At 40.1% G+C, this 13,835-nt stretch overlaps 1 protein-coding gene across 6 annotated transcripts in view; it reads right to left on the bottom strand.

The window, feature by feature from the left end:
- Positions 1-13,608, bottom strand: part of LOC120571347 (major histocompatibility complex class I-related gene protein-like) — a 29,437-nt gene extending 15,829 nt beyond the window's left edge. The window contains exons 1-7 of one of the 6 annotated variants that reach the window (XM_039820247.1): positions 13,471-13,608; positions 12,985-13,254; positions 6,166-6,456; positions 4,686-4,988; positions 4,059-4,160; positions 3,730-3,747; positions 2,167-2,238 (exon numbers count right to left, since the gene is read on the bottom strand). In XM_039820247.1, coding sequence (XP_039676181.1) covers positions 2,189-2,238; positions 3,730-3,747; positions 4,059-4,160; positions 4,686-4,988; positions 6,166-6,456; positions 12,985-13,254; positions 13,471-13,519 — 1,083 coding nt within the window. In that variant the 5' untranslated portion in view covers positions 13,520-13,608 and the 3' untranslated portion in view covers positions 2,167-2,188. Of the gene's footprint in view, positions 1-1,922; positions 2,239-3,729; positions 3,748-4,058; positions 4,161-4,685; positions 4,989-6,165; positions 6,457-12,984; positions 13,255-13,470 lie in introns of those variants that run through there. The other 5 variants (XM_039820246.1, XM_039820248.1, XM_039820250.1 and 2 more) reach the window with 5 other exon arrangements.
- Positions 13,609-13,835: the final 227 nt, after the last annotated feature.

Here is a 13,835-nt window from a genome sequence, read left to right as displayed (position 1 = left end):
GCAATTCGCACAACCAATCAGCGCGTGTCTCTAATGTGTGCATATGGCAAGTCGCTCAACCAATCAGCGTGCAGCTCATCTAAATATTCATGAGAATACCATATTTGGAAGAAAAGCTCTTGTTACAAATAGGGCCAAAACACAGGGATGCATAAGGGCCAATCAAATTTTCAGCCCAACCAATGTTACATACCCCATTAGGAAACCATAAGGAACAGTGTGAAATACCCTGTATAATCATTCTATCAACCCTTTAAATCACAAACAAAACTAACTTTAATATTTATATAAACAATGTAAGAAATGAGACAAACGATCAGATATTAGAGTTGATAAAAATACTCAAATAATAATTTACTATTTTGTGTTTTATTGTGGAAACATGTATAAACTCAGGTGACTGGCTCTTACATCACATTGTATTGCAGCCTTGCTGATGTACAAAGTAAACCATTCAAATGTTTAAATTAATTAACATGTATTTTCAAATATGGATAGCCACACCATTGTACCATTTTGCATGCAGTAGGCTAGGCTAAGGTAAGTAGCGATAGTTCATTTTAAGTTTAGGCTACTTAAGTGGAAGAATGTGACTAATAAACCTAGGCCTACTAGCACTAGGCATTATATTTTGAACATGAAGTATATTATATTAATAGCAAAAGCTTACATTATCTCTGGACTGATCATAAATACATGTCTGACCTTTGGAACGAACCAAAAAAAACTAGAAAATCATATGAGATTTTGACGATTTACGATTTTATTTCCGTTAGACCTTTGCCGACATTGACACACACACACACACACACACACACACACACACACACACACACACACACACACACACACACACACACACACACACACACACATATATATATATAAAACGTTTTTTGAGCATAGGCTGATGAATGAACTTCCGGAAATCAATTTGTCAAATAAAACACCATGACAAATCCCTATATTTCCAATGTGACATTTAAAAGCCGACCTGACAGATCTTTAGCGAAATACTCATCCTACCATTTTATCTTCATGACAACCACATCTGTTTGATCACTGATATCTGTACTTTTTAAATGACAATTATCCATACTGACATGTCTTATATACACATATGAATGATGGAAATGATGAACTGAGGTGAACAGGGAGGAGGGTCGCGACGATTTACGGTGAAAGCGACGAAGAGGAGAACATTTAAATATTGACAGCAAGAATGTGATAGGCTGATAGAGATTGTAACTAAATCTGGTTGCTTTAAACTAAAAGACTACACGCTCCCAATCAGCTGATCAGGGGAAGCAGGAGGAGAGGAAGGTGAATGAGAAGGAGTAAGAAGCATTAGATAGTCTTCCTGACTCAACTCATGCTAATCTTCATGTGGCTAGTTTCCAATAACTTGACCTTTTTTGTTTAATCAGTAAATAGTTTATCAAAGCCCTGTTCCTATTTATGTTCTGGTTCTGTGTAAACGGTTTCATCTGAGTCTCTGTTACCTGTTCCTGCCTGCTTCCACTAAAGCTTTTTGTTTGGGCTAGAAAAATATATTGATATATGATTTAATAGCAGTTTTTGTGTGCGTGGACATTTTTGCCACGAAGGTGTCGAGAGTAAGTTTTTTTTAAAGGAGGGCATGAGGGTTAAAATCTTATAAATCTGAGTCAGAAGTTTTCACACTGACTTACTCTGACAACAGAACAAAACTGAAATTGATGCATTTTTAATTTAAGAGTAATTTTATTTGACATTAATAAAATAAAATACAAAATATGAGAATATCAAACACATCTGACATGCTGAGTGTTGGCTGAGATTCTTAAAGACCAAAACCACACTTTAAAAGAAATATATAATCAAAATATTTACACAACATTTTTCTTTTAATTAAGCTAAATAATCAGGATGTTTCTGTCAAGTTGTCAAACACCAGAGAGGACATTTTATTTACCCCTACTTCATTGGGATGGTTCCATACATGTTACAGTAGTTTATCTATAGGACCCAAACCATATGCATATCTAGATAGAATACAAATAGAGTTATATAGTTATATAGTGAGTATATGAACTGAATGTTTGAGTATACAAACCTATAATACAGAAAGGATATTAATCACACACACAAACTGTTTAACTGCATGTGAAGAGTTTACTGCTTTACCAGTGCAGGATGTGTTTGTAAATCAGGTCTCTGGATTCAGGTTCTCAGAGAGCTCAGAGCTGTTGTCAGGAGCTGTAAGGAAAAAGACACTGTTACTGTGTATATATATATATATATATATATATATATATATATATATAACCATATATATTGGTCATATATATATGACCAATCAAATTTTCTGTCCAGTTCATCCCAAACCAGCTCAATGGGGTTTAAGCCTGGTGACTGTGCTGACCACTCCATGTTTTTAAGCTTACCATCTTCTTCTTTTTTGCTAAGGTAGTTCTGGCATAGCTTGGACTTATGTTTTGGGTCATTATCTTGCTGTAGGATGAACCCCTGACCAACTAGGCCCATACCAGAGGGTGCTGCATGGTGCTGCAAAATGCTGTGGTAGCCGTTTTGGTTCAGGGTGCCTTTCACTCTGTACAAACCACCGACCCTGGATCCAGCAAAACAGCCCCAGACCATCACGCTTCCTCCTCCATGTTTGACAGTTGATGTCACACACTGAGGAACCATCCTTTTGCCTACTATGAACCGAAGATTTCAAATTTTTATTCATCAGTCCATAACACCTTCTTCCAGTCTTCAGTAGTCCATTGACGATGTTTCTTGGCCCAAGCAATCCTCTTTTTCTTATTCTGACGTCTTAGCAATGGCTTTCTTGCTGCAACTCGACCTATCAAACCTGCAGCTGCAAGTCTCCTCTTTACAGTTGAAACTGAGACTTGCTTATTACGACCACCATTAAGCTGTGCTTGAAGCTGTTGTCCTGTGAGCCGCCTATCACCAAGCTGTTGACTCTCAGAAACTTGTCTTCTGATTCTGTTGTGGCTTTGGGTCTGCCAGACCTCTTCCTGTCAGAGTTTCCCCCAGTTTCTGGCTTTTGATGGTGAAGAATAGTGTACTCACTGACACCTTGACTTTCTTCGCAATTTCTCTGTAGTAAAGACCAACATTCTTAAGTGTTATGATGGTCTGTCTCTCTTCCATTGTTAATTGCCTTTTCCCGCCATTTTTATGGCAACACACTACTTTCTGCAGTACAATACTGTTCAAATAATGCTGACGAAGGTACGATACCACAGTGTGTTCCAACAATACTTTTATACAAACAGAGGGGGTTGTAAGTAATCCAGACAAGTTGGAACACCTGTGGGAATTGGTAGCACCAACTTTAAAAGCTTTATCAACCTCCATTGCTGCAGAACAGCTTTACATTATTAACCCATTTCTTGTTCCCTGAAAAAGGCCTTTTTGTAAAGTACTGAAATGTACATTATTTCAAGCTATTCATTGGAGTTGAACTGCTAAAATTTCAATAAAAAACAAAAGAAATTGGGGTGCTCTAAAACTTTTGACCAGTAGTGTAGTAGTGCAACACTTTTGTTTTTGCCCCCATTTTTCATGAGCTGAACTCAAAGATCTAAGACTTTTTATATGTACACAAAAGGCCTATTTCTCTCCATGTCTTTACTCAAGTCTGTTTTGCAGTAACACATCCTGGTAACAGTGTGTCAGACCAGATACAATAGAATAAAAACAAGTTCTACTCACATTGTGGAGGGAGTTTGGCTGAAACAAGAAGAGAAGAGAAATCATTTCAGTTGTCACAGTTGGAAACATAATTTGTCACCTTTTCCCATTGAATCTGATCCTCTCCTACTCATTCTCATATTTATGTTAAATAAATATATTTTACCCTTCACCTTTTACATTTATCATAATCATCATCATCATAATCATCATGCTACAGTCTCTCTGTTGGTTGCTTGTTGCAAGTAAATGAGAAAATCGTTTCCTCCTTTGGTCTCTCACTTTTCTTCTTTTTTGTAAACTGCAAATCCAAAAGTAGACTAGATAACTTTTCCATTCTCCTCTCTCACCTTTCTTCTTTTTGTAAAAACTGAATCCAGTGGCAGCGGCGAGGACGACAGCAAGAACAGCCACTGCAGCAGTGATGGGAATGGTCCTGTCTGAAGGATTTTCTGTTGAACAAATAACAACATGTCAACAACCAGATAGACAAAACAGGTTAGAACAGAAGTAAATTCATCTGGGTATTATACCTACTGTACACACATGACTTATGAATTAATTGCATGCATTGTGTGCAATAGTTTAAAATCAAAAACAAAAAAATGACTTGCTTGTTCCATATTAAACTAGATGACAAAAGCTAAACCACCAAAAAGACACTTTTGTTTAGAGCTCCACCCAACAGAGGAAGCTGTCCTGTTAGCTTTAAACTGCTCGGTGAAATAGTAAAGTTTGTAATCAGTCTTAAGACAGCAGTCAACTGTACAAATGTGTCTCTGAAATAAAGGCTGACGGAGCTAGCCCGCTAACTGGCAGTTCAGGCTTTTTGTGTGTATGTGGTAGTATGGCCACAAGATATCAAACAGTAGGCTTACACACAGCATCAGAAAGGTGACAAATCAATAAATCATGAACTTCAGGACAACTGAAGTAAACTAAACACATCTTTCTGTCACTTCCTATTCCAGTCTTACCACTGTTGGTCCTGATCTCTACTTTGTCCAGTTTGGTGACGATGTCATCCTCCACACCAGAGAGATGAAACACACAGTCGTACCTCCTCCAGTCTTCAGCTGGGACTGATGAAAGGTCCAGGTCAACACTCATCTGGAAGGATCCATCGTGGTTGGGGAGGATCTCTCCGAGGTCCACGTCCTCATGAAGCTCCTCTCCATCTTTCCTCCAGAACATCATGGCTCTGTCAGGGTAGAAACCTGTAGCGTGGCAGCTGACTGGAGAGGAGGGAGACTTCTGGAGGAGAGACACTGAGGGAAGATCTGCAGAGAGAGAGAGAGAGAGAGAGAGAGAGAGAGAGAGAGAGAGAGAGAGAGAGAGAGAGAGAGAGAGAGAGAGAGAGAGAGAGAGAGAGAGAGATGAGAAAGGTCAAACATGAATGGAAAGAAAACAACAGAAAAAGAAAAATGAAGAAAAATACAGTAGGGAATTGTTAACAAAAGGTGTGAACATCAACCAACAAGACTAAGGGCTAGATTTATCAAGCCGTTTGCGCCTGTTTCCAGGCGCTAATTGGTTGCAAAGACGGACGTAACCGATGCGGCATATTTACAAACAGGGCGCACTTGGGTAGAATCGCAGATTGTCTGCCACATGAGCGAGAAGAGACAAGTTGCGCTTTCAATATGCGTTCGTGGGAGGGTCGTGGGGAAAGTGGGAGTTCCACCCAAAAAGGTGGGAGGATAAGCGCAAAGTGCACCTAATTATATATTCCGTGGTATTTACAAAGACTGTCAGTAAGACGCCCACTTATCTCGGGGGGAAATTCTCCACCTCTTAAAAGCAGGTCTAAACCAGCTGCAATCGAGTTTCCTCGTAGACCTTTATGCCGCTGGTGAAATGGCAACAGTAATTTGAGCAAGACGAAGCCATAGGCGAGGCTGAAAATATTTTTAAACACAAGAATTACACTTTGTCAGTGAACACAACATCATTTAGCGTTACAGATCAAGCAGCCATGTAATATTAGAGTTACTGGAAGAAATCAAAGATGACACTGAATCTCCCACTCAGCGTTCACATCCCATTCCAGCAGTTGTTAAACTCCTCGCTACATTACAAATATTGGCATCAGGATCATTTCAAACAGTCCTAGCATCAGCAGTGGGAATATCGCAGTCTGCACTCAGCCGTATCATAGCACCAGTACCGCTTTGCTACAGCGCAATTTACGGTATAGTGGGCGGAGAAGGACGCTGATTGCCTGATGGGTGCCAGGGTTGATAAATACTACGCAAAATGTGGAAGCATAGCGTGCGTTATTACCGAACTCGCATAAACAGACGCAGCGCAAACTGCACTAGTGTTAGTAAATCAGGCCCTAAGAGTTTAAAGCCATGCTAGCAGCTCTGAGGTTGTTCTGATGTACAGCGACGCTTTGAGCTAATTTTAACAGCATGTTGATGTTTAGCAGGTTAACTCTCTCAAATGTGATTCTACCTTTTCTCAGCAGAAACCTCTTGCCGTAGTCCACATACATCTTTAGCCATTCAGGACAAATCTCAGTGAGGAAATTCTCATTGTATTTATTTCTAGATATCTCAGCATCCCATCTTTGTTTGATGATGACAGCCTGGGGTTTTGGAGCGATCCATGTCGATGTCTTGAGGTCCAATGCTAGAAAGTCTTCTCCATCATAACCATACTGATCAAAACCATTGACCTCTCCAGTCTCATCTTCCCACTCACAGCCAGTCATCCTCTGGAGAATGTGGTCACCTGAGAAACAGACTGTAATTATTATTAATAATAATAATAATAATACATTTTATGTATGCTTTTGACAGTACTTAAAGACACTTTACATTAATTAAAATGATCATATAAAGCAATACATAAAAAAAATAAAACAACATTACTCCCACAATAGGGAGTTTTGCTGATTTGATTGGCGTGGTGTTTGAAGGAGAGGTTGTTATGGGTGATGGAACCCCATTTCTATTTCACAGCTTAAATAGTAACTACTCTGTACATTCCCAGATGACTGCTGATGGCAATGAAACAAGTGTGCATTCTGTGCACATCCAACTGTTATATATAGCCTATATCGCATTGCTCACATCTTACCTGGCAGACGGAACCTATCGGGTAGCTTGGAGAGGATCTAGCTCAGATCCTTGCCCACTCAAAACTGGGGTTCCTCAGGGATCAGTCCTGGGTCCCCTCCTCTTTTCTCTGTTCACCAACTCTCTCGGGTCTGTCATTCAGTCGCACGGCTTTTCTTATCACAGCTACGCAGATGACACCCAACTAATTCTCTCCTTTCCTGAGTCTGAAACTCAAGTAGCAGCATGTATCTCAGCCTGTCTGACTGACATCTCTTCTTGGATGTCCACACACCATCTGAAACTCAACCTTGACAAGACTGAGCTCCTTTTCCTTCCAGGGAAGTTCTCTCCTACCCAAGACCTGACTATAACAATTGACAACTCTGTGGTAGTCCCCACCCAGACTGCTAGAAACCTGGGTGTGACACTTGACAACCAACTCTCCTTCACTGCCAACATTGCTGCAACTACCCGATCGTGTAGATACATGCTGCATAACATCAGAAGGATACGTCCCCTTCTAACGCAGAAGGCGGCTCAGGTTCTGGTTCAGGCTCTAGTCAGCTCACGTCTAGACTACTGCAACTCCCTCCTGATTGGCCTGCCTGCATGTGCCATCCGACCTCTGCAGCTCATTCAGAACGCAGCAACTCGGCTTGTCTTCAACCTCCCCAAGTTCTCTCACACTACACCGCTCCTCCGCCCCCTTCACTGGTTACCAGTGGCTGCCCGCATCCCCTTCAAAACACTAGTACTTACATACAGGGCCACGAACGGATCAGCCCCAGACTAAATCCAGGACATGGTTAAACCATATACCCCAACCCGCCCACTTCGTTCTGCATCAGCCAAACTGCTTGCTGCCCCCTCACAGCGAGGGAGAACTAATCACTAAATGAAATCCCGATGTTCACTGTCCTGGCTCCCAAATGGTGGAAAAAGCTCCCCACCGATATTAGGATGGCCGAAAGCCTACACATCTTCCGCCGAAGGCTAAAAACACATCTCTTCCGACTACACCTCGGATAAAAAAAAAACCTTCTTGAATGAATCTTGAACCTGCACTTTCATTTCTCTCTTTGTAGCTTTGCTTATTTAAAGCTAATGTACTTGCACTTACTACTTGTTGTCTGGAGTTTGAACCTTCACAGTTGAAAGCACTTAATTGTAAATCTCTTTGGATAAAAGTGTCAGCTAAATGACATGTAATGTAATATACAAAGTTACAGTGTCAGTTGGTGCAAGATGAGGTGCGGGCAGAGGTGGAGAAAGATCGCCTGACCAAGATGGTCACGGCTTGGAGAACATGGCGGCAGCGGCAGCAGGTAGTAGTAGCAGCAGCTTGGCAGGCGCTGATTCTTCACCTATCCTAAAGACACCTGGGAAGCCGCCTGATATAAAAACTGCCGTAACCATCTGGACATTGTGGCCATTGACAAAAGATATCAATGCTCGGGCCTTAAGTATGCTAATTGTGTTGCTTTACCTGATGGCTCTCTCTACTACGCAAATGTATGGGAGCTGGGTAGCTGCTTGTGAACGCTCAAACTCACTTGGTGGTGAACGCTCAAACTCACTTGGTGGTGTGCCAAAGACGCTCGCTGGTCCCTTGGATTCGTGGAGCCAGTATATAATCTACTCTAACGTGCTGGACGGTGGGCGAGCCGTTTGCCAGGATGATCACCGCGGTCAGCTACGTGGTCAGCTACGTGCACGGAGAGTGGGTCGTCACGCAAAAGTTCAGCGAGGAAATGCGACGATTCTTTGCATTATGCTACTGCTATGCGGGGATGTTCATGCAAATCCTGGCCCTATGGTCGTACAACATTCACCACAGCTGAATACATCCACGGCAACACCAGTGACCTCCATGCCACAAGGTAACATCTTAACATGCTGTGTGTCCAAAACTGCAGAACTCAGCTCGCTGCAGACTATTGTCACCTCCAAACAACGAAACACTAAACTTTTTCAAACAGTTAATCATGCATCGGTACTATGGAATCCTAGAACAAAACCTAGCACAAATGTCATTCATTTTACTTGCTGTATATCGACCACCAAATGCGACAAATGAATTTTATCTTGGCTTAGCTGAAATACTTAAAATATATGAAAGAAAAGAAACTCTGTTAATGGGTGATCTGAATATAAACTGGCTTGATAAATTAAGAAAGAAAAAACTTAACAAACTCGGTACAAATGACTCAAATGATAAACAAGCCAACTAGACTAACAAAAAAATCCCAAACTTTAATTGACCTCATATTTACAAATAAACCAGATAGGGTGACTAAAACATACAATTTAATAACAGGTCTGTCAGATCATAACCTCACTCTAGTTGCTAGAAAAATAAATAAATCCAGGTATAGGGACAAACAGCAAATAAAAAATAAAAATAAAATGTTCCATATTCCTAAGAGAAATCAAATTGCACTGATGAATGATTTAAATGAAATAGATTGGGAGTGTAAAGTTGACAGTAAAGGCTGTGAGTATACATGCAATAATATTACTTTAACTTTACAGGAGACCGTTACCAAATATACAGAATTAAAGAGAAACAAAACTAATAAAAAGAAATTGCCATGGTTTGGTAGCTCTCTTTGGGATCTAATGAAGCAGAGAGATCTGGCACTAAAAACCTTTCTGAAATCAAAATTGACTACTGATCATTATGTATATAAAAGTCTAAGGAACAAGGTTACCACGCAGCTTAGAAAAGCCAAGGCAAATTTTTATTTAAATCTGATTAAAGATGCAAAAGGAAATAGTAAACTTCTTTGGAAAGGTATGGATAAATTACTTGGAAAAGAAAAAACACATTGTGATCGTGTGCAACTGAAAATAAATGGAGTTATTTTAAATGAGAATACAGAGATGGCAACGCATTTTAATGATTACTTTTTAGATTCTGTGCGGAACCTGGCAGACACGTTCCCGAAATCAATTTGTGAACATAGCTTTACTTGTGATGAGTCTCTCTTTAAATTACTTCATGTAGAAGAAGTGACAGTTTTAAAAGTAATATCACATTTAAATAATAGTAAATCTAAGGATATTTTTGCCATTGATTCTGTGTTTTTAAAAGAGCACAAGGAAATTTTAACTCCAGTGTTAACTTAAGTTATAAATCAGTCTATAAATGAAAGTATTTTTCCTACAGCTTTGAAAACAGCTATAGTAAAGCCTATACACAAGTCAGGAGACAAGCTCCAGGTCTCTAACTATAGACCTATAAGCATTCTTCCTACTATCTCCAAAGTCTTTGAAAAGGTGGTTGCAGCCCGGCTAGTGGAACATCTTGACTACAATGCTGCATTACATCCTCTCCAGTTTGGTTTCAGAAAACGATACTCAACGGAGACAGCATGTTGTTATTTAATAGAGGAAATAAAATCAAGTCTGGATAGCGGAGGAGTTGTAGGGGCGGTCTTTCTTGACTTGCGTAAGGCATTTGATACAGTAAACCATGAATTACTGATAGATAAATTAACAAATTTCTCTATTAGTATAAGTACAATTAATTGGATTCAATCTTTTCTCAGTGCAAGGCAGCAGTGTGTATCAATAAATAATGTATTATCTCCCTTACGAGCATGCACTATGGGTGTGCCGCAGGGCTCTATATTAGGGCCCTTGTTGTTTTCTCTTTATATTAATGATTTTCCGTCTGTGTGTAATAATGCTAAAATGATAATGTACGCTGATTATACAGTGGTGTATATTCATGGTAAAACTATTAAGGATGTTGCCCGAAAGTTAACTGAGGAAATGAAAAATATTTCTATTTGGCTAAAAAACTCTCATTTAACTTTGAATGTTGACAAAACGGTCTCTATGTTTTTTACAAACCGCCGTAAGCTCTCGTCATGTAAAACTGATCCAAAAATCATAATTGAAGGTCAGGAAATATCAAGGGTTGACCAAATTAAATATTTAGGAGTCATTCTTGACCCAAATTTAAATTTCAAAAAACATATTAAAAAGACAACCAACACGTTGAAAATCAACATAGCACAGTTTAGATATATTAGGAACTCTTTGACCATAGATGCATCTAATTTATATCTAAATGCGATGATAATTCCGCACTTTCGTTTCTGCATGACGAGTTGGTCACAGGCATGTAAAACAGCATTAAGGCCCCTGGAAACATTGTACAAAAGTTCTATTAAGGTTCATGACAAGAAATCTCGGCTATTTCACCACTGTCATATTCTTAAAAAACATAGTATATTAAGTTTTGAAAACATAATCATATATTCAAATATCTGTCTTTTGTTTAAGATAATAAATGGTATTGCAGCTCCTCCGGTTAAAAAGTATATCTTACTGAGCTCAGAAATTACAACTCGAGCGACTCGAGCGACTCGAGCGACTGCTCGGGGTGAGTGTAGGATTCCACAGTGTAAAACGGCATTTGGCAGCTCAGCTTTTTCAAGTGTGGCTATCAGACAGTGGAATAAGTTGCCAACAGAGCTGATAACATGTGCAAATTTAAAATAAAATTCATATCGGGCCAAAAAATGGCTTCTTTTAAAACAAACATGCTCACATAATGTATAGCAATTGATGTGTATGTGGGAGTGTATTAGTAAATTAATGCTGAGGAATGAATGAAGGGTGGGATCATTTTAATGCTCATTTGAATGTTGGTTATAGGATAAATGTTTTTATTCAATTAAATTTGTTGACATCAGCCTGCCCAGGGACTACAGGTGGAAACTAGCACATGTGCTACAACCTGGTATAATGCATTTCTCCTGTCTAAGGTTAATGTATATTGTACGTTGTCCCTGTTTAAATAAATAAATAAATGAAATGAAAAAATGCAACAGCAAGGTGCCTGGACTAGGTGGGAGAAGTCAGAGAAGCGCAAGATCACCTGGGCAGAGCTGTAGAGCTCTGAACCACTGTGCATCAAGTTCCTCATCAGCTTGGTGTACGACCTCCTACCTAGCCCATCCAACCTACACCACTGGGGCTTAGTAGACTCTCCAGCATGCCAACTGTGCCAAAGGAGTGGCACACTGGAGCATATCCTCAGCTGCTGTCCAAAGGCTTTGGGGGATGGGCGGTATCGCTGGTGCCATGATCAGGTCCTCAATGCTCTGGCAGATACAATCAATACAGCGATTCAGAGCTGTCCCCTGGGAAGACAGATTGGAGAAGGCAAATGAGCGCAAGAGAGCCAAGTATGCGGAGCTGGTGGAGGAGTGCAGCGGCTGGAAATCACGTAGTGAGCCAGTGGAGGTCGGTTGCCGGGCTTTTGACAGTCGTTGCTCCGAACAATCAAACTCCTTGGAGTTAAAGGACAACTGTGCAGATGAGCCATAAAGAACATCTCTGAGGTTGCCTAAAAAGCCTCACGATGGCTGTGGATCCGGAGGGGGGATCCGTGGAGAAGCACGCCACTTGAACCCAGGAGACTGATCACCCCCGGCAGGGTTGCCCAAGCGAGGGTGTCTGTTGATTAAAGACCCGAAACACCTGTTGGCCTCGGGTTCACCACTGATGACATGTCCAAGTAGCACCAGGCGGTGTATGTTAGAACACCAGTGTGGGTCACTCCATAGTTTAGGGTTCCAGATGTGGAACATGAAATGAACCATCCCTGCTTGGTGTCCAGCTGAGGACCTGATCTCTCTCCTCCTTGTGTTCTGTTATCATACAACTGGTGCTATCTAACATCTGCAGCCTTGGATGCAGTCCCAGGTTCAATTGACCAACACAACCTAGTTACAGTTACTGCATTATTTTCTACTTCTTGGATTAGCAACTGGGAAAGGCAGCTGCATTTCATTAGTCTGATTTTGTGCAATGAAAGTTTACTTTGTTAACAGAATATTTATTCTGTACATGATGAAAAAAAGCCTAGACAGGCTTCCAATTTTCCAACATGTAATATCAAAATCTTAGTTATTTCACTTTTTAAGCGTTATGCAGCAACACAAAGCTTCAGATGGCAAATGAAACATTTGGATTCCTGAAATCAAACCTGTCCAGACAGATGATAAGGCCCTCAATCACATTATCTGACAGGTCAATGAGGGAAATTTATTGTATTTCCTCTTCCTGTTTATGTTATTGTGAATATATTTTGACTATTGATGTTTAGAATTTCATTATCTCAGGTTGGGAATGAGTTTAGGTCACTTTACAGTTTAGCAGTAAAAGTTAAATGTAACATGCATAAATACTGTACCTCCACTTTGGTTGAAGCGCTGCTTGAAGTCATCCATTTTGGCTTTCAAGAGGTTTGGCTCAATCTCAGAACATCTTTGAGTGTAAAACTCCAACTGCTGAGGATTGTTTTCTAAAATTGTTTTCATCCAGTTCTGTTTTGGTTCTACTATCTTTTTGTTGGTGTCACAGTAACCCGTCAGAAGTTCATCCACAGTTGCAGCAGTCACGTGCTCTGGGAAGTTTGGGACTCCAGAAGATCCAGTGAGGAAAAACTTGAGTGAGTGTTTCACTGAAGGTCAAACAAGGTTTATAGATTCAGTATAAATAGACGCATATCATTATTTTATCATAAATATGATGGCAGAATGATTCAGTTAATCTAAAACATGATAGCCTCGAGTTGAAGTTAAAGTGAAACTAAACTCCAGCTGGGTTCCAGAGCTCCACAGAAACTAAACACAGAGCTGAGTTCAAAGTAAAGTAAAGATTTAAAATGTGATCTTACCTGGAGATGAGACGTGACAGAAGAGAAGCAACAACAGGAACTTTTTCATCTTGTTTTGATAAAGACGTGTCTGAGGACCAGAGATGGGAAGTAACGAAGTACAAATACTTCGTTACTGTACTTAAGTAGATTTTTAGGATATTTCTACTTTACTTTACTATTTTTTTTTGTGGCGACTTTTTACTTTTACTCCTTACATTTTAACACGAATATCGGTACTTTCTACTCCTTACATTTAAAAAATTGGCTCGTTACTTTAGTTTTGTACAAGAGGTCGTAATGTCGGAGAATAGCGCGGACACGCGCCTCACACCGCGAGCGGGCGCGTGCGTCACACAGAAAAAAGTGAGAAAAAAGAAAGAGAG

This window comes from Perca fluviatilis, chromosome 13 (assembly GCF_010015445.1).
Source record: "Perca fluviatilis chromosome 13, GENO_Pfluv_1.0, whole genome shotgun sequence".
Taxonomy (NCBI): domain Eukaryota; kingdom Metazoa; phylum Chordata; class Actinopteri; order Perciformes; family Percidae; genus Perca; species Perca fluviatilis.
The sequence above is the reverse complement of the archived record's forward strand: the minus strand, read 5'-3'. Positions and strand labels throughout refer to the sequence as shown.